General features: G+C 44.4%; 1 protein-coding gene across 1 annotated transcript in view; it reads right to left on the minus strand.

Moving 5' to 3' along the window:
- The window catches only part of gpr158a (G protein-coupled receptor 158a), a 100,522-nt gene that overhangs the window by 59,160 nt on the left and 19,111 nt on the right, over nt 1–22,251 (minus strand). The window contains exon 2 of the mRNA XM_035758228.2: nt 21,733–21,838. Coding sequence (XP_035614121.1) covers nt 21,733–21,838 — 106 coding nt within the window. The remainder of the gene's footprint in view (nt 1–21,732; nt 21,839–22,251) is intronic.

Here is a 22,251-nt window from a genome sequence, read left to right on the forward strand (position 1 = left end):
GTGTATTCATGAAGGCCAACGGAAGCCAGCCCCCCCCCAAATAATAATATTATAATTTATATTTTTTGTCTCTCTGTGTTCCATAATATTCCTTCAATTGGCAAGAGGCTGAATGTATCTCACAGGAGAAAGCATCCGAATGAGCGAAACAGCGCCCCCTGTCTCTCTACGTGTAGGCCATCTATCTGATGCTGTCTGGTCCAAACAAGTATGAAGTTGTTGTCGTCCATAGCATTGAAGGCATGGGAAGCCAGTGAGAACATGGCCTCCATTGACAAGACAAATATACAAAATTAGCCAATCAGCATTGAACTAAACTGAGCGAGCTCAACTATGAATGGTCCTGGCGGAATAAAAAAAAAATGTCAAAGGAAGCCTGCTTGGATTTGACGTCTCTCCTATCAAGTTGCTTTGAGAGCACACATCATTAACAGAAACAACTTGAATTGTTGCATCTCGTTGTGTTGTTCTCCTCCAGTGGCTAGCTAGCTAGTTAAAATTGGCCCCTAAATTAGCCATGGATGGAGAGACGGATTTGGACGGTTTTACATAATTCTCTGTACTGGCCAATGATTATAACGGTGGTTCTGATCCAACCATTATTTGAATTAATCAGAACAAATATTCAATATGTACAGTAGCTAGATGTAGAAGGCTAATGTTAACTAGCTAACGTTGCCCGTGAATGGAAGATGGGCTAGTGAGTAAAAATTTTAGCCAGGTAGCCTAGGACAACAAAAAATAAAAGCATGCACTGTATGACAGAGTGACAAACCATTTTGTCAACATGAAAGAGAGGAGGACGGCATTGGCGTTTCTCTACAAGTAGGGTGAGTCAACATGTTTTTCTACTTGCACGAACACATACATACACGCGCGCAAACAGAAATCAGAACCATGGACAGCCACATCATATTCAGCTTATGTTGATTGGACCAAATTGTTTTTGGTATCTTTTAGTTATCACTGCGTTAGACTAAGCAGAGGTGATTTGATGATGATGAAATGTTGAAGTTGAAATGGTGCTGTAATAGTGGCGGTAGCTCCTGTTTTCTTTACAACTTGTGGTAACTCTCTGTGGTTCCAAATAAATTGTTGTTTAGTGGACCGAAAATGTCGAAATCATTAACTTGCTTAACCATGCTGTAGGTCATGTCTGTTACATGCAATATGCGTTGTGGACTTCACCGGGGGGATTTTACCCATGCACTGCTGCTGGGTCATGTTTGGGTTTTGACCTGAGAGCACAGGTAGGTGAGATTCTTCAGGAAATCACTGAAATGGATCAATTAGCTCAGTTGATGAAGTGAAATGTCTTGTTGCAGATATTTTCCTACCAATTGAGACTATACCTTTGTGCAGCTTGGTTTGAAATGCAAGTCATTCCCAATTCTCCATCTGACAGAACAAACAGCTGTTGAAATCTGCTCTGTGTGTAGGGAAGGAAGGGAAGGTGGGGCGTAGTGGACCTGTCTGCCACTTTCAATACAGTCCCTTTGCATTAGCTTGGGAAATGAGAAGTGTGTACGTGTTTGTGTGTGTGTGTGTGTGCGTGTGTTTATGTGCGTGTGCGTGTGTGTGTGTAAAAGTGTGAGGGGCCGGGAATAGTCACAGCACTCCCCCACCACTCTGACTAGGTGATTGATGCGGGCTGGGCCCGGAGTGTGTTGAACGGCGAAGGAGGCCAGACGGAGCAGCCTGCTTCCCAGCTACCTGCCATCCGTCACATGTGATCTCAGCAACATCGGCCCATCGGCCAAGCCAGGAGTGGGATTACCTCCAATGGGCCGTAAAATGGTCCGTTTGGACAAGATACATAAACCTTTCCACACAGGGATAAGGAGCTTTAGAAGCATAAGTGACAGACCGTTGGATGCTAGGTATTATATGGCACAGTATATGGATGCATACTGATATGTATTCTGTCATACATTCTGTCATACATTCTGTCATACAGTATCATTATAATGATATCAGTTTCTGACCATCTGTCTCCACCTTGCACTGGCGGATGTACAGAGATTCCTACAGTATGCAATGTATTTCTACTATCAATCATAAAAGGAAAGGTGTGATGCAGTGGTTGCCGTAGGTCTCCCTACGAGCACAACTGCTCTTTGTTTACAACACAGCTGTGGCAGCTGTCAATCACCCACTCTCTGGCACGCTAATTGCCATGGTGACATGTGTGTGACCGGGAGCGAGAGCCTTTTTATTGGAGAGCGTCATGCTGTCACGCCAGAGGGGGGCCGTCGGTACCAAGAGCCTATGACAGGGTAGCTATAGGAGTCAGAAATAAACGGTGGACACACTGGCTCCAGTACAAACACATTATACAATAAGTATTGCCTGCAGGAAAACTTGCACATATGGTTCAGGGTATATGACTCCACAAATATACTGTAGAGCTGGGACGATAAACAGAACATTTTTGACACCAGCCACTTATCAAGGGCATTTTACTAATATAGATAATCACAGTAAGTAGCTTATACTAGAGAAAGGTTTGAAATTAAATAAGTCTGCTAATATGGGCACAAACACACACACACATACACACACACTTTCACATTACATATAAGAGGGTCTCCTCATTCACTGCTCTCTGACATGAATGGGGGGGGGGCATATTGCGATTGGGCTAATTGATACAGAAGCCTTCCCATTTCCACCTGCTCAGTAAGTACACTGCTCAATCATTAGACCTTTACCCATAAACCCCTTCTCTTTGAATTAAGCCCACACTCCTCCGGCCAAACACAGCGCCTCATCAACTCTCTAATAGGTCTGGATGTGGACTGAGTGATCCCTCCAAGTCTTAATGCAAAGCACAGAGGAACAAAAGCTCATCATACAGTGGTTACTGCTGAGGAATGTGTACGGTATGTATAGCATGGTATTTTGGGAGGAGTTAAAGGGAACTTTCAAAAATGTTCAACTTCACATTCATCATCTCCAGCACCACCCCAACATGTGAAAATGGTGCGTTTCAATGTTTTGTCATAAGAAAGGTAGAGGAAGATGAGTGTTTCCAATGACATCATCAACTGATGAAATCACACCGATGATGTCATTGGAAAAACCTATTTTACTCTATATCTTCTACTACAAAACCGAGACACGCAAAATGTTCACATATGTTGATGTTGGGGTGGTGCTGGAGTTGATGAATATGAGGTTTCAATATTTTGAATGTTCCCTTTAAGGTAAAGAGGTGCTGTGGGAGTTATCATGGCAAATGAGAGTGATTGTGGACCCCCCATATAGTAGACATTCAAAGTAACACTGGTAGTTACATGATAATGATCTTCATATTGATAACCGCTATGATGTCCTGTCATAAACCATTCGGCTCGCTATGGCTACACCAATGACAAGGTGACATTTCCAGATTTTACTTATCCCATAGTTTTCACGCGATACTGAAATAAGACCCAGCATACTATAACCTTCATACATGTAGCATTTTCAGGAGGTGCATGGATTTCTATGACATTTAAAAATGCAACATTTGCAGGCATGATGTCGAAGTGTGTGTGTGCGTGTGTGTGTGTGTGTGTGTGTGTGTGTGTGTGTGTGTGTGTGTGTGTGTGTGTGTGTGTGTGTGTGTGTGTGTGTGTGTGTGTGTGTGTGTGTGTGTGTGTGTGTGTGTGTGTGTGTGTGTGTGCGTGCATGCATATGTACGTGCGAGAATATGTGTTTGTGTTTGTGTGCGTGCGTACGTGTGTGTGAGAATCTGTGTGTGTGTACGAGAGAGAGAGAGAGAGAGAGAGAGAGAGAGAGAGAGAGAGAGAGAGAGAGAGAGAGAGAGAGAGAGAGAGAGAGAGAGAGTCTGTGTGTGTGTGCTTCAGCTAAGATGCCAGCTCAGTACGTGTGAAGGCTCAGGGGGAATAAGAGGATATTAAGCCAGTGCATGTTTTGTTTGACAGAAGAGAAAAACAGGAGTTGTGTGAGAATTGCTAAACATAGCACCATCTTGACACCACACGTATTCTCATTAGACACATTCAGAGAGACATAAACACACAGAATCACACACACACACACCTTTGAGCAGTCTGGTCCGCAAAAGGCAATGCCCTGGGTGATGTCCAATGGCCAGCCTCTAAACGGTACTGAGATAAACACTGAGACCAAACACTGAGCTAAACAGCCTACCAGGCAGGGACTGTGGCAACTAGCACAGACAGCTTGTGACATATTGCTCCGATCATACACACATATCAACAACACGCATGCACACACTCCTAAAACGTACAGTTGGCGTACACACTCTGATAAGCATAGGGGCAAGGAGAGCAGAGATGAGTAGAGCATAGGCAGAGGATGGACACCCACTCTCAGCCTTTTTGACAGGCCCATAACAGCCCCAGGGGGGAGAAGGCCTAAATAGCTTCATGGCTGATATAATAAAGCTCAGGCCCATCCTAATCATGCAGTGTGGTGAGTTACTGATCTGTCCTCCACTGATCTGACCCATTGCCTCTTATTATAGTTACTTCTTTCCTTTCCTATGTGCTGTTTTGCGATGACTTTTTGCTGAAGCCAACAGTGTACAGTTTCTTGTTCAGGTACACCAACGACTTGCATTTAATTACCAGCCAAGGTTTAAGATCAATTCCCATTTGTATTTAAACTCAAGAGCTCTGGACTTACAGTATCTGACAACCCTTCTGTCATCCCATATTTCCCTGAATCTGTTTCCATGCTGCTTTTGCTTTCTGTTTCATACACAGACATGGGAAACTAAAATGTGAAAGTATGCCTTGGGGCATGTGTATTAAAGTCTTCAAAGCATTTTCATGTAAATTCAGAGTTCCAACATTATCCACATGGCCAATTAACGGGACAGTGCTGAAGGAAGGCCCGTACAGACAAAGCCGGAGGCTACTGTTAAATCCACACGTGTTCTGTGATCTCTCCACGAACAGTATCACGGACAACAGCCCAAACTTTGCATTTGATGTTCTTAACTGGCTGGCCCTGTGGAGTTATGGCCATGGGAAATTAGATTTCTCAGCAGTGTCCACTTTGGACTGAGCTCTTCGAATACCATTGGGGTGCCATTACATTGCCTGGCTAATTCACACAATAAGGTCTGATTCAAAAGTCTGGCTAAAATGTTTCCGAATTATTTTCTATCCCTTCCAACCCAAATCTCTCACACATGATACACCCCTAGTGTGTCAAAAAAGGCAGAGCAAATAATCAGTGTTGAATGCTTAATCCCAATCCCTTTGCTCAGTGTCACCGTCTGGCCCCTAATCAGTTGTACTGTAGATTGGGGGTGGGCGGAGGAGGAGTTCTCACAGAGGCCCTCATTCGTTGACATAGGGCCCTACTTGGGATGACACAATGTTTATAACGCCGGGGAAATCCCTCAAGGGAACAGGAGAATTTGCTATTTTTATCGAGCAATCTGGAACTAGGGCTGGAGATGAAAGAGTAAGCACCTCTTTTTTCACTCCGTGTAGAAGGAGAACCAAGGCGGAGAAGCTGTCACCGTTAATAACAGATAAATATGTTACTCACTGACGTTCTGCTAAAATATCACCTACTTTCCCAGGGCTGCATGGGGGAGTATATGCCTTCCACATAAAAAAAAAGACAAAATAACATATTTGAGCATAGTTAGACTAGAAAAACAGACAGATTTTCTTTATCTCAGTTGATCATTGATGACTGTGATTAGCATTTTCCTTTGAGTTGCTTGTGCGTGTGTTATATGTTGATGCTTTGTTATTTATTTAGTGTTTACAGTAAGTGTTCATACATTGTCGTTCAATGTTGTCCTATTCAGTGCTATATCCAACACATTCTATGTACATTATCTGGTGCAAAATGGCTAGCTTCAAGCATCCGAATCACAAGTTTGGCATCATGTAGGCCTATTTGTGTCACAGGAACCCATGGGATCTCAACATAATATTCCACTTCATATTCAGAGAGCGCCAGCCTATCTCAAAGTGTCTTTGGCTGGCTTTTGTGGGAGCTGTCAGTGTAATTGCTAGATAATTGTGGAGAAAAGCTGTTTTCTCCTGCTCTTTGAAAGGTAATTTGTAGGTCTTGCCTGAAGACAAAGTCAACAAAAGCTTGATTAAATTGTTGATGTATTCAATAGTTTTTGCCATTGTCTGTGTTTGATGCTCATTTTCGGGAGGGCGCGGGTCCCATCACTCACTTATACTAATTCATCACTTGTTTGCTATTTCAGCATAATCAATTTTGCCTCAACTAAAGTGAAGTCCTTACCATACCCATGTCGACCTCTAATTGGTTATCTCATTAAAAACACACTCAATTAGAGAGACAATGAATCCGATGTCCAATGATGCTACTCAACTAATCCTAATGCTAACACTGCAAAGCCCAACCCCTTCGAGCATGCTCAGTGTGTTTCAGAGCTCCCCTTTGGGTGGTCACCCAGACGAGATCCAAACAGCATTAGCCATGTTCTTTTGACACCCATTTTGGCTGGGTCTGGTTGCTACACGTTGCTGGTGAGCACACCAGATGAACTGTCCTGTGTTGACATGGAGATGGATCACTTCTTCTCACAGCTAGCAGTGTAAGGCAGGCCTCTGTCTCATGCTATTACACTGAGGCCATGAGGATGCATACAGCATCTCTCTATGTCAACTTGTGAAACAGTGAAGCCAATAAGACATCATTGGTTACCACCACTAAACATGATCAATTATCAGGTACCGTGAATTTATAAGTGATTGTTCCCATAAATCCATTATAAGCCTTACTAAACATTCAATGGATAGATATCGCTAAAAACCTGTGTATCCGTATCCATCCATATCCCTTTGTCATCTGTAGCCTGCCTATGAGTCTAAACAGCTTTTCAACACTGGAACTCCGGTGCCATCATACGTTTTCCCAAATGTATCACTGAGAAAGATTAATGGAGCAGACTGAGGCATGTTGGTTTCTCATTCCTCTTCATGGAGTTTGTGTTAGCTCAGGGCAGCAGGTCGCTGGAACACAGATTGCCTTATTAATTCAGAAGCATTAGGGGGACAGGGAACACCACAGCATGATAGAGATGACAGTGTGAGGCAATGATAACCTTGTGAACCAAGGTGAGAATTAACCAAAAAACACATTGAAAGAAAAGACCTGGCTTATTCACTCAGGAACGATAAAGTTGGTCGTGGCACACTGGGAAAACTAAGCGTGTCTCCCAATATGTTTACTACCATGCTGTACACCGTCATACTCTAAGCTCGATCTCTGATGACGTTCTCTTGCGCATGTTCTTGTTAAGATGAGAGTGTGGAGAAAGCAACACATTTTACACTTGAGAAGCATTCGCAGATTAAACAAGATAGCTACATAAAAGTTTAACTTCAGAATGATCAGCAGCTATGTCAATAATGTTAATCTAGCTAGCTAGCTATATGTCAATAATGTTAATCTAGCTAGCTAGCTATATGTCAATAATGTTAATCTAGCTAGCTAGCTATATGTCAATAATGTTAATCTAGCTAGCTGGCTATATGTCAATAATGTTAATCTAGCTAGCTGGCTATATGTCAATAATGTTAATCTAGCTAGTTTTACATGTAAAAAAACAACCTAAAACTAATCCAACTGGGCAAAATCTGGTTGGATCAACGTTGTTTCCACGTAATTTCAACAACAGATATTCAATGTGATAACATAGACAGGTTGGTTGTTTAGCAACAAAACCAAGTGGTGCGCAACTATGGGGCAAAACAGACGGGTTGGCTTAGATTGTTGACAACATGTAAGATATATTTTGTCTCTAATGTTTATTGAAAACACAAATACATTTGCACAATGAGCACTTGTTGTCTCTCAAATACATTGTTGCAGTTGTTGGTTAGTTAGCTACCACATTTTTTGTCATATTAGCATTGAGCTGAAATCAGTCAAAACACCTCAAAACAAGACATGGTATCAATAACAAGATGAAACGAGCTGAAATGGGCATCTTACGATTCCCTTCATGGCAGTTTCTTCAGTTTCTTCAGTTTCTTCGTCATTTTGCTAACAATCTGACCATCCAGCACCACCACAACACGTTGACTTCTGCCCCATGGACGCACGCATATTGTTTTCATGACATTGTCTATTGAATCAACGTGGAAAACTGATTGGATTTGCAAAAAAGTCATCACCGTAAGGAAATTTCCTATTTTTTTTCACACAACTTTCAACCTATATTCAATGAAATTATGACATTTTATGTTGATTTCACGTTGAATTCACTTTAATTGACAACTCAACCAAATGTAAATCAAAACAAGATGATAAATTGACATATGTGACCAGTGGGATGTTTGTATACAGTATGCAGGGTAGATTTTCAACGTTAGCTACACATTTTTCATGGGTAGTTATCTAGCTACCAATTCTTCGTCAGTTAGCCTACGATCTACGCAGACTACTGTGGATATTTTAGGCAGTTAAACATGTCAAAAGGAACACAACATGTATTCATTAACAAATCAAGATAAAATATTGAAGTCCGACAACATACTGTACATAAGATAGATGTAAGTGGGCAACTTTTCATTCCGAAGTTGGAGTTAATTTTCTCTCGCTTCATCTAAAAAAAACAGCCGCCATCGTTTTGAATAAATTTTGCATATTTTTTACGTGGTTGCGTCATGTTACGTTAACAATCCTGGGAATATTTCAGTTGAAGCTTGCTTCGATGCTTGCTTCTTATTGTGTACAAATGGAGTTCACATCTGAGAACTGTTCTCCGTGCTCTGTTTGGACCATTCCCCGCTCCAATTAACGTGATCGAAGCACCAAGGTATGCATACTGAGAAACACTTGAAATCTCTGTTACAATATCCACACTAGCATACGACCTGAATGAGGCAATGTGTTCGACATTCAACGTGATATCTTAGTATGGACATGAGGATGTAGCCTGAGACTTTATGTTACAAGAACAGCACATATCAGAACTCAAGTTCCATGAAATACTAGGTTAACTCACTGCCAGGTTTGAGGTCAATGCCATTTAAATTCCAGTCAATTCAAAAAGTACACCAAATTCCAATTCCAAATTTTCCTCATTGAAAAGCATTGAAAACTGTTTGATTTTGAATTTCAGTGTACTTTCCGAATTGACTGGAATTGAAATGGAATTGACCCCAACCCTGCTCACTGTTGCCTGTTGATTTGAGGCCGGCCAGTGCAGCCAAGCACTAGGTACAACCATTTCTCCACAGTCAGTCTCTGTGACTGAGAGCCTTGTGAAGCCTGCAGTCACTGTTATTCTGCTGGGTCAATCATTCAAGCTATGTGTCACCGCATCCACTGGGCTCCAGCAGCCAGTCCCTGAGGGCTTCACCACTTGTTCTGTGCAATAAGCTAAGTGATTGAGACATTCATCATCATTTTTATGTACTTGCATGAAAGGTGCCCCCGGTGCAAAGTTCAAGACTTTTGAAGAACACCGAAGCACACGAATGAAAGTGCCATTAGTGGGAGATGAGGAAAGAGGGGAAAAGGAAAATGTCAAGTATGACAGGTTCGACTCCTATTTGCTTCCCGATTGAAGGCCCATCTTGTTTGTAAATGTTTCTGCAGTATCCATTAGATAGCAAGAACATTATGGCTCACTAGTATGGCTGCAAACATTGTGTATCCATTAGAATATATATATATATATATATATATATATATATACCTGTCTCCGTTGAATACATGCTGTATTTAATACGTTTCATATGCATTGAGTCTTTACAACATTATTGATACAGTTATATAGAGATCCAATCGGTCAAAGTAGCCTGGCTGTTAAGCTAATGGATGGTTGGTTCACAGCCTAGAATCCATGACCAAATTGATTGTCATATATTGTCCTTGACAGGCCAAGTAGCATTGGCATTGGCCTAAACAGTCTGATTGATGCTTCCACCCCGTAGGCATAGGCCTTCTTGTATTCAACGGTGATATACATTTATTTACAAATGTTAACTGAATATAGCTTGGTCACCACTTTTCCTAGCCTGGTGTACCAGCCGGTGACAGGTAGCTACAGATAAAGTTTGAGCAAGTTTTTTAAAGCAGGAAAAGAATCCTGCAGCAACAGGAAATGTTAATTATTATGTGGATTATAATTAATGGACATTTCTGAATGGATTGATACATTTTTCATTAGGGAAAATCAAGTCTGAAATTCCAAAGTGGAATCTACACATTCAGTAGTCTTTTTTAACCTCAAAGAAACGAACAAGTTTTACATTTCCTGCATTGCAGGAGAGTTCTCCTGCTACAGGGTGATCAAATTAAGATCCTACATCTATAATGCACCCTCTGGTAGAATGGAATGTAATTATTTGGAAAGGGTCCTCCTAAGGACCGCTGCAAGCCGGAATGTTGAATAAAATTACATTTGAACTTACTTACATTTGAACTTACTTACTGGTTGTCTGGGTGTTGGTCCTTATGCTGCTTGAAATTTGAGACAATATATGCACAGGAATGTATTATTAAACCAACTTTTAAAAATGCTGGTAGTGCGTTCGGATAAAACGAGCTAGCTATCACTGGCTGTGTCACGCCCTGGTCGAAGTATTTTGTGTTTTTCTTTATGTATTTGGTCAGGCCAGGGTGTGACATGGGTTTTTGTATGTGGTGTGTAGATAGTGGGATTGTAGCTTCGTGGGGTGTTCTAGGTTAGTCTATGGCTGTCTGAAGTGGTTCTCAATTCAGAGACAGGTGTTTATCGTTGTCTCTGATTGGGAACCATATTTAGGCAGCCATATTCTTTGGTTGTATTGTGGGTGATTGTCTTGATGTCCTTGTGCTGTGTTAGTTGATACAAGTATAGGCTGTTTTTGGTTTTCGTTTCGTTTATTGTTTTGTAGTGTTTGTGTTTATTCGTGTTTACGTTGTTTGATTAAACATGGATTGCAATATACACGCTGCAGTTTGGTCCGACTCTCCTTCACCATATGAAAACCGTGACAGGCTGGTCCGCCAGACTACCCTTCTCCCAATATTACTTCCTCATGCCTTGCTGTAATTGTCATTGCAAAGGAAAAGGTGCAACACTCGCTCACCTTCATCAGAGTTCTGTCCTTTTCATATTCAGACCATAAGCAGAAATGTAAGCCGGAAGAGGTAAAAAAAAATGAAATCTAACATCTGACATTAACTCGGGTGGATCTCTGAATTCAGAATGTGCAGGATGATTGTACAAGGACACTTGGTGGATGCAAACATTTCCATACAGATGTAAGCATGTTGATGTTGGAAGGAGAAGACAGTGTACTTGAACTGATCATCGTGGTTGTGTCCTGATTCTGAGAGGCCTCAGAGAAACTGTTCCTGAGCCACCATGCAGCGAAGCCCCTTTCATTACCACCACATCTCTTTGAAGACATTTATCTCCTTCATGACACATCTAAAAGACAGGCAAGGAGAAAAGGCTCACTAAATATGTACTTTTAGCAAACTTCACGATAGAGAACAAAACTCTGCATGCATGCACACACACAGACACACATACATACACAACCACTGATTATTGCAGATATTACAAAGGTAAAACATATTACGGCTTATGTAATCCACTGTATTTGTTTGGTAGTCAGTTATGTTACAAAACAGCTCCTTCAAATGCTCATTTTTTCCCCAGTCTACTTTACGTAAAGGTTGGCAAAAAAATTGAAGATAGTGAAAATGATCAATAAGGACAAAAGCTGGATGAGTCAGTAGGAATAGATCGATTCAAGCGGATATGGGGGTTGGATCTTAAAATAGCGATGTCTGGCAGAAAATAAACATTGGTTGTTGTTGTTGTCGGGTTGTTTCTGTTTCTTTGGGTCTTCTTTTTCAGACAGAGAGACAGACTGGGCCTCATTTTGTTTTTTCTCTCTGTGATGAATCAGACATCCGTCTGTCTCCATCTCAGTTTGGGCTAGTTGCATGGTTGGCTGGCCAAACAGCAGCTTGAACAGTGGGGTAAGATATGGGTGGGGGGCTGTATTAACCCCTTACATTGTCAAACATTCAATGAAGGGAAACAATCACTGGCAATATTGTAGTATGAAAGAAGGAAAATAGCTAACAGAGAAATACCATTATTTGGATAGAGGGGGATACATTGATAATAATTGGGAAATAAGACACTTCAGTTGAAAAAGTACCATTTGTCAAACAATCAATCAATAGCAAATATAGCTGCGAGCAGCAATGAATGGGGTTCACAGGATGATGGAAATCATTTTGTATGACAAAGCTATCACTCTATAATGTAGGGACTATCTTCCTTTATGTGCAATCATCTCTCAATACCATTTTGAAAAACAGAAATACCTTATTTACATAAGTATTTAGACCCTTTGCTATGAGATTCGAAATTGAGCTCAGTTGCATCCTGTTTCCATTTATCATCCTTGAGATATTTCTACAACTTGATTGAAGTCAACCTGTGGTAAATTCAATTGATTGGACATGATTTGGAAAGGCACACACCTGTCTATATAAGGTCCAGTTGACAGTGCATGTCAGAGCAAAAACCAAGCCATGGGGTAGAAGGAAATGTCCGTAGAGCTCCGAGGCAAGATTGTGTCGGGGCACAGATCTAGGGGAAGGGTACCAAAACATTTCTGCAGCACTGAAGGTCCCCAAAACACAGTGGCCTTACATCATTCTGGAAGAAGTTTGGAATCACCAAGACCATTCCTAGAGCTGGCCGTCCAGCCAAACTGAGCAATTGGGGGAAAGGGTCTTGGTCAGGGAGGTGAATGAGAACCTGATGTTCACTCTGACAGAGCTCCAGAGTTCCAATGTGGAGATGGGAGAACCTTCCAGAAGGACAACCATCTCTGCAGCACTCCACCAATCAATCAATCAATCAATCAATCAAATTTTATTTATATAGCCCTTCGTACATCAGCTGATATCTCAAAGTGCTGTACAGAAACCCAGCCTAAAATCCCAAACAGCAAGCAATGCAGGTGTAGAAGCACCAATCAGGCCTTTATGGTAGTGTGGCCAGACGGAAGCCACTCCTCAGTAAAAGCCACACAAAGGCCCGCTTGGAGTTTGCTAAAAGGCACACAAAGATTCTCAGACCATGAGAAACAAGTTTCTCTGGTCTGATGAAACCAAGATTGAACTCTTTGGCCTGAATGCCAAGCATCATGCCTGGAGGAAACCTGGCACCATAACTACGGTGAAGCATGGTGGTGGCAGAATCATGCTGTGGGGATGTTTTTCAGCGGCATGGACTGGGGGGATCAAGGGAAAGAAGAACAGAGCAAAGTAAAGAGAGATCCTTGATGAAAACCTGCTCCAGAGCACTCAGGACCTCAGACTGGGGTGAAGGTTCACCTTCCAACAGGACAATGACCCTAAGCACACAGCCAAGACAATGCAGGAGTGGCTATGGGACAAGTCTCTGAATGTCCTTGAGTGGCCCAACCAGAACCAGGACTTGAACCCAATTGAACATCTCTGGAGAGACCTGAAAATAGCTGAGCAGCGACGCTCCCCATCCAACTTGACAGAGCTTGAGACAATTTGCAGAGAGGAATGGTAGAAACACCCCAAATCCATGTGTGCCAAGCTTGTAGCATCATACCCAAGAAGACTCGAGGCTGTAATCACTGCAAAACGTGTTTCAACAAAGTACTGAGTAAAGGGTCTGAATACTTATGTAAATGTGATATATTTCCGTTTTTTATTTGTAAAAAATCAACAAGAAATTACAAAAAACTATTTTCTTTGTCATTATGGGGTATTGTGTGTAGATTGATTAGGAAATAAACAATGTAATTAATTTTAGAAGATGGCTGTAACATAACAAAATGTGGAAAAGTCAAGGGGTCTGAATACTTTCCGAATGCACTGTATACATAATGTTTATATACCAAATGTCATGGCCCCATGTCCATCTGTTCAGCCCTTATAGTCCTGTATGGTGCCATCTAGTAGGGTAGCATGGCCGACTTTGAATGCAGCAACTAATTATTCTCAAATTCATTAGATGCTAGCGTTAGTGCAATGACTGGAAGTCTATGGGTACCCATAGAATTCCAGGCATTGTGCTAATGCTAGTTAGCATCGGTTCGCAAAACTACAGTACCTCGAACTTCCTTCATACTGGACACAGGGACAAGGGCACTGCGTTCATCCACCTCTGGCCTGCTCGCCTCCCTACCACTGAGGAAGTACAGTTCCCGCTCAGCCCAGTCAAAACTGTTCGCTGCTCTGGCCCCCAATGGTGGAACAAACTCCCTCACGACGCCAGGACAGCGGAGTCAATCACCACCTTCCGGAGACACCTGAAACCCCACCTCTTCAAGGAATACCTAGGATAGGGTAAGTAATCCTTCTCACCCCCCTAAAAAGATTTAGATGCACTATTGTAAGTGGCTGTTCCACTGGATGTCATAAGGTGTATGCACCAATTTGTAAGTCGCTCTGGATAAGAGCGTCTGCTAAATGACTTAAATGTAAATGTAATAAATCACGAAGTATCCATTTTAACATGTCCCATTGAGGCCCATTGAGACCAATGTCTCTTTTTCGAAGGAGCCCTGCATTACAAGAGCACCAAGCAAGTACACATTAAAAGTTAGACACAAATACTTCATCTAAGACTTTGTGTCACGGTTTTCTAATGGTGAAGGAGAGTCGGACCAAACTGCAGCGTGTCGATTGCGATCCATGTTTATTTAAACAAACGTAAAACACGACTAAACACGAACACTACAAAACAATAAACGAAACGAAAACCGAAACAGCCTATACATGTGTCAACTAACATCTTACAAGGACATCAAGACAATCAGGACAATACAACCAAAGAATATGGCTGCCTAAATATGGTTCCCAATCAGAGACAACGATAAACACCTGCCTCTGATTGAGAACCACTTCAGACAGCCATAGACTTTCCTAGAACACCCCACTAAGCTACACACCACATACAAAAACCCATGTCACACCCTGGCCTGACCAAATACATGAAGAAAAACACAAAATACTTCGACCAGGGCGTGACAGGGGGTTCTAAGGTGCGGGCTCCCGAACGCACCTCAAATCAATAGGGAGGGTCCGGGTGGGCGTCTGTCCATGGTGGCGGCTCCGGCGCGGGACTTGGACCCCACTCAGTTAATGTCTTAGTCCCCTCTCCTTGCGTCCCTGGATAGTCCAACCTCGCCGCCAACCATGGCCTAGTAGTCCTCACCCAGAACCCCACTAGACTGAGGAGCAGATCGGGACTGAGGTGAAGCTCGGGACTGAGGTGAAGCTCAGGAGTGAAAGGAAGCTCAGGAGTGAAAGGAAGCTCAGGAGCGAAAGGGAAGCTCAGGAGCGAAAGGGAAGCTCAGGAGCGAAAAGGAAGCTCAGGAGCGAAAAGGAAGCTCAGGAGCGAAAAGGAAGCTCAGGAGCGAAAAGAAGCTCAGGAGCGAAAAGAAGCTCAGGAGCGAAAAGAAGCTCAGGAGCGAAAAGAAGCTCAGGAGCGAAAAGAAGCTCAGGAGTAAGAGGAAGCTCAGGAGTAAGAGGAAGCTCAGGCAGGTTGATGAATCTACCAGATCCTGGCTGACTGGCAGATCCTGGCTGACTGGCGGATCCTGGCCGACTGACAGATAATAATAATAATATATGCCATTTAGCTGGCCGACTGACAGATCCTGGCTGACTGGCAGTTCTGGCAGAAGGACCAGATCCTGGCTGACTGGCAGATCTGGAAGAGTCTGGCTGACTGGCAACTCTGGAAGAGCCTGGTTGACTGGCAGCTCTGGAAGATTCTGGTTGACTGGCAGATCTGGAAGAGCCTGGTTGACTGGCAGTTCTGGAAGATTCTGGCTGACTGGCAGATCTGGAAGAGCCTGGTTGACTGGCAGATCTGGAAGCTTCTGGCTGACTGGCAGATCTGGAAGAATCTGGCTGACTGGCAGATCTGGAAGAGCCTGGTTGACTGGCAGATCTGGAAGAGCCTGGCTGACTGGCAGCTCTGGAAGAGCCTGGTTGACTGGCAGATCTGGAAGATTCTGGCTGACTGGCAGATCTGGAAGAGCCTGGTTGACTGACAGTTCTGGCAGATCCCGACTGACTGGCAGATCTGGAAGAGCCTGGTTGACTGGCAGATCTGGAAGCTTCTGGCTGACTGGCAGATCTGGAAGAATCTGGCTGACTGGCTGATCTGGAAGAGCCTGGTTGACTGGCAGATCTGGAAGAGTCTGGCTGACTGGCAGATCTGGAAGAGCCTGGCTGACTGGCAGATCTGGAAGAGCCTGGCTGACTGGCAGATCTGGCAGATCTGGAAGAGTCTGGCTGACTGGCGGATCCTGGCAGACTAGCGGATCTGGCAGATCCTGGCTGACTTGCGGATCCTGGCTGACTGGCGGATCCTGGCTGACTGGCAGATCCTGGCCGACTGGCAGGTCTGGCAGATCCTGGCTGACTGGCACTTCTGGCGGATCCTGGCAGACTGGCGGATCCTGGCTGACTGGCGGATCCTGGCTGACTGGCACTTCTGGCGGATCCTGGCAGACTGGATCCTGGCAGACTGGCGGATCCTGGCTGACTGGTGGATCTAACTGATCCTGACAGACTGGCAGCGCTGGGCAGACTGGCGGCGCTGGGCAGACTGGCGGTGCTGGGCAGACTGGGGGCACTGACGGCACTGGGCAGACTGGGGGCACTGGCGGCGCTGGGCAGACTGGCGGCACTGGCGGTGCTGGGCAGACTGGCGGCACTGGCGGCGCTGGGCAGACTGGCGGCTCCTTTCAGACTGACAGCTCCTTGCAGACTGACAGCTCCTTGCAGACTGGCAGCTCCTTGCAGACTGGCAGCTCCTTGCAGACTGGCAGCTCCTTGCAGACTGACAGCTCTGGCTGCTTCATGCAGACTGACAGCTCTGACTGCTCCATACAGGCTGGCAGCTCTGGCTGCTCCATGCAGGCTGGCAGCTCCTTGCAGACTGACAGCGCTTTACAGACTGACAGCTCCTTGCAGTCTGGCAGCTCCCTGCAGACTGGCAGCTCCCTGCAGACTGGCAGCTCCTTGCAGACTGGCAGCTCCTTGCAGACTGGCAGCTCTGGCTGTTCCATGCAGACTGACAGCTCTAGCTGCTCCATGTAGACTGGCAGCTCTGGCTGCTCCATACAGGCTGACAGCTCTTGCTGCTCCATGCAGGCTGACAGCTCCTTGCAGACTGGCAGCTCTGGCTGCTCCATGCAGGCTGGCAGCTAGACTGGCAGCTCCTTGCAGAGACACTGGGCAGCTCTGACAGCTCTGACTGCTCCATACAGGCTGGCAGCTCTGGCTGCTCCATGCAGGCTGGCAGCTCCTTGCAGACTGACAGGCAGACTGACAGCGCTTTACAGACTGACAGCTCCTTGCAGTCTGGCAGCTCCCTGCAGACTGGCAGCTCCTTGCAGACTGGCAGCTCCTTGCAGACTGGCAGCTCCTTGCAGACTGGCAGCTCCTTGCAGACTGGCAGCTCCTTGCAGACTGACAGCTCTGGCTGCTCCATGTAGACTGGCAGCTCTGGCTGCTCCATGTAGACTGGCAGCTCTGGCTGCTCCATGCAGGCTGACAGCTCTGACTGCTCCATGCAGACAGGAGACTCCGGTAGCGCAGGAGAGGAGAAAGGCTCCGACAGCGCAGGAGACTCAGCGGCAGCGGGAGAGCAGCAGCGCCGGACAGGCGGGAGACTCCGGCAGCAGCGCCGGACAGGCGGGAGACTCCGGCAGCAGCGCCGGACAGGCGGGAGACTCCGGCAGCAGCGCCGGACAGGCGGGAGGCTCCGGCAGCGCAGGAGAGGTGAAGCGCACTGTAGGCCTGATGCTAGCACTGGTGGTACTGGGCCGAGGACACGCACAGGAAGCCTGGTGCGGGGAGCTGCTACCGGAGGGCTGGGGGTGGAGGTGGTACTGGATAGACCGGACCGCGCAGGCGCACTGGAGCTCTTGAGCACCGAGCCTGCCCAACCTTACCTGGCTCGATGCCCACTCTAGCCCGGCCGATACGAGGAGTAGGAATATACCGCACCGGGCTATGCACCCACACTGGGGACACCGTGCGCACCACTGCATAACACGGTGCCTGCTCGGTCTCTCTAGCCCCCCGGTAACCACAGGAAGTTGGCTCAGGTCTCCTACCTGGCGTAACCATACTCCCTGTGAGCCCCCCCCCCAATAAATTTTTGGGTCTGACTCTCGGGCTTCCATCCGCTCTGCCGTGCTAGCTCCTCATAATGCCGCCTCTCTGCTTTTGCTACCTCCAGCTCGACTTTGGGGCAACAATAATCTCCAGGCTGTTCCCAGGGTCCTTTCCCGTCTAGAATCTCCTCCCAAGTCCATTTCTCCAGGTAGTGCAGCCTCTCCCACTGCAGCTGCTGCTGCTCCTGCTGCTGCTGCTGCTGCCTCTGTTGCCTCTCCTGTGGCTCCTGCCTGTTGACACGCTGCTTGGTCCGTTTGTGATGGGTGATTCTGTCACGGTTTTCTAATGGTGAAGGAGAGTCGGACCAAACTGCAGCATGTCGATTGCGATCCATGTTTATTTAAACAAACGTAAAACACGACTAAACACGAACACTACAAAACAATAAACGAAACAAAAACCGAAACAGCCTATACATGTGTCAACTAACATCTAACAAGGACATCAAGACACTCAGGACAATCACCCACAATACAACCAAAGAATATGGCTGCCTAAATATGGTTCCCAATCAGAGACAACGATAAACACCTGCCTCTGATTGAGAACCACTTCAGACAGCCATAGACTTTCCTAGAACACCCCACGAAGCTACACACCACATACAAAAACCCATGTCACACCCTGGCCTGACCAAATACATGAAGAAAAACACAAAATACTTTGACCAGGGCGTGACACTGTGTTTTAAAAGACAATTTGTCATTGATCCAAATGCCCAGGTATCTATAAGAAAGGACATGCTCCAAGTTATCCAGCAGGTTTAATTAAAATATAATTACAATTAAAATGCTCTATGTTGAGGGGTATTTTCCCCAACATCATTATTTGTTGAATGTTTGTGATATTATGTCCTGATATGTTGAAATGCATATGAAATGTGTATGTACTAGCCATTGATATTGAAACTGGTGAAAAAGACCGATTGTTCATTTGTATTAATTGTTAATAGATGAAATACCTATTTAGGTGCTTTTTGGATTATCACAGTGTTTACGGTTGGACTTTAAACCTGTTCATGTGAAAACGTGTTTTTGGAACACTTCATATGTGATCACATGTGTAGTCTCATATTATCACGTTGCTTTCATCACATGTTATCACATTAACTTCACATGTACGATCACATAACAAAAATGGTTTTTGGAACACTTCACATGTGAAATTTGTGTTTTTTTCCATAAGGGTAAGGCTGGAGTGTAAACTCAGCTGTGTGAAGAACTTATAAGAACTTATATGCACAATACCTAGTTTGAAGGTACTCTGCCTATTAAGTGTATCTGCTTGTAATCTTGAAAGTCTATACAGTATGTCAGTGTTGTCAATGTCTTGTAAATGCTCATGGATCTAGCTCACCAGCTATAAATAAATACCACCATTTGCACCTGAATTCTACCTGACTCCTGATTTGTCACACCCCCCCCTGACAAGACCTACACATCTCAAAACCCTTTTTATTTAGGGTAACAGTGTGACAGTTTCCGTGGAGGATTGTACAGTTTCTGTGTGAAACAGAAGCACAGTAATAAAACAAAATTAGTCCTTGTTTTTTATCAAATTACAGCACTGTTGAGCATGTCTTGATTACATTGCAGTCCAATGTGCTATTTATAGAGGTAGTCTCCATCACTAGAGAAGCCCCACTCTCCCCTCACCTCTACTTTACCTCATACTGTAGCACAATCCTATAGAAAAATCAAGCTGTTTACTGTAACAGATACATTGCTGACATCGACTCATGATGGCACTACAGTACGTTCAGATGAGTACAGCAGCTGCAGGATGCAACACAAGGTCTGAGGATAGCGGTGAGTGTCTGTACTGGAGAAAAATACTGTACCGTCAAGGGTTTCTTTCATGCGGATTACTATCACATTCACAAAGCTGTCATATAGTTGTCAAGCTCCTATTACATACAGTATGCAAGGCCAGATATATTACAGGGCCAAGGCCAGATATATTACAGGGCCAAGGCCAGATATATTACAGGGCCAATGCCAGATATATTTCAGGGCCAAGGCCAGATATATTTCAGGGCCAAGGCCAGATATATTTCAGGGCCAAGGCCAGATATATTACAGGGCCAAGGCCAGATATATTTCAGGGCCAAGGCCAGATATATTACAGGGCTAAGGCCAGATATATTTCAGGGCCAAGGCCAGATATATTACAGGGCCAAGGCCAGATATATTTCAGGGCCAAGGCCAGATATATTACAGGGCCAAGGCCAGATATATTACAGGGCCAAGGCCAGATATATTACAGGGCTAAGGCCAGATATATTTCAGGGCCAAGGCCAGATATATTACAGGGCCAAGGCCAGATATATTTCAGGGCCAAGGCCAGATATATTACAGGGCCAAGGCCAGATATATTACAGGGCCAAGGCCAGATATATTTCAGGGCCAAGGCCAGATATATTTCAGGGCCAAGGCCAGATATATTACAGGGCCAAGGCCAGATATATTTCAGGGCCAAGGCCAGATATATTACAGGGCCAAGGCCAGATATATTTCAGGGCCAAGGCCAGATATATTACAGGGCCAAGGCCAGATATATTTCAGGGCCAAGGCCAGATATATTACAGGGCCAAGGCCAGATATATTACAGGGTCAAGGCCAGATATATTTCAGGGCCAAGGCCAGATATATTACAGGGCCAAGGCCAGATATATTACAGGGCCAAGGCCAGATATATTTCAGGGCCAAGGCCAGACTGAACTGGGTTACTGTATCAACAAGCACAAAAAAATGACCGCATACAAACACTGAGAGAGAAAACAGTTGCACTAACACACATAGGCCTATTATTGTGTACACACACACACACACACACACTCTGCCAGTCTCCTACTCCAGCCAACTGTCCATGGAGAGGTGGAAGTGCTCAGACAAAGAGACAAATTAATTATTCAAGGAGCTCCCTGCAATCCATTACATCACATGTATTATGAAGGAGTCTGATCTACAGTGCCTCTTAAAAATCTATCATTCCCAATAATGATCCTAAAACAGCAGGTTAAAGCATTTTGACCATCGACAAAAGACTAGCTGATAGATACAAGAACCTATTAAATACAGTAGGTACAAAAATATAATAGTAAAGGCAGTCGGTGTACCGTATTGTTGTAGTGTAAAATGAGAAATTTGATTATATGTTTCTGTACACGATCCAACTCTTGGATTATTGAATTTACTTAATAAAAATGGCTGAAATGAGTAAGCCTCTACTAAAAAAAATGGGACAAAATATAACCAATCCAATAATACAATGACAAGCAACATAATGTGACTATCAAGTGCTGTGATACAGGTACAACATCAATCAAATACAAGTATACTATCTGCCATTGATCAAGTGGTACAATGATTCAGCTTTTACCCATTCATGGCATTCAAGACATTGTAATGTGACTTGCCATAGGCCAGTGTACAGGTTTATGGAAGGTATGAATCATAAAACACACACATCCACACACCCACACGCCCACACGCATACACGCACACACACTCAAATCAATCAGTCAGTCATGCATCCATTAGACATAGCTACCTCCATAGTAGTCAGGTTGCATCGATGGGTCCCAGCAAACCAGCCGTCCGCAGAGCACTGGTCGATGTCAACATCCTGCAGATTGACGTCCACTCGAACCACACCCCTAAAACAGAGGAAGAAACAATGATGTACTACCAAAGCCCGTTACAGACTATCTATCTGTTATAGGGTATATCTGAATGTACTTGTCAATATACAGTACTAGTCAAAAGTTTGGACACATCTACTCATTCAATGGAATCATGTAATAACCAAAAACAGTGTTAAACAAATCAAAATATATTTAGTAGCCACCCTTCGCCTTATTGACAGCTTTGCACACTCTTAGCATTCTCTCAACCAGATTAACCTGGAATGCTTTTTCAGAAGTCTTCCAGGACTCTTGAAGGAGTTCCCACATATACTGAGCACTTGTTGGCTAATTTTCCTACACTCTGCGGTCAAACTCATCTCAAACCATCTCAATTGGGTTAGGTCGGGTGATTGTGGAGGCCATGTCATCTGATGCAGCACTCT

This window comes from Oncorhynchus keta, chromosome 4, assembly GCF_023373465.1.
Source record: "Oncorhynchus keta strain PuntledgeMale-10-30-2019 chromosome 4, Oket_V2, whole genome shotgun sequence".
Classification (NCBI taxonomy): Eukaryota; Metazoa; Chordata; class Actinopteri; order Salmoniformes; family Salmonidae; genus Oncorhynchus; species Oncorhynchus keta.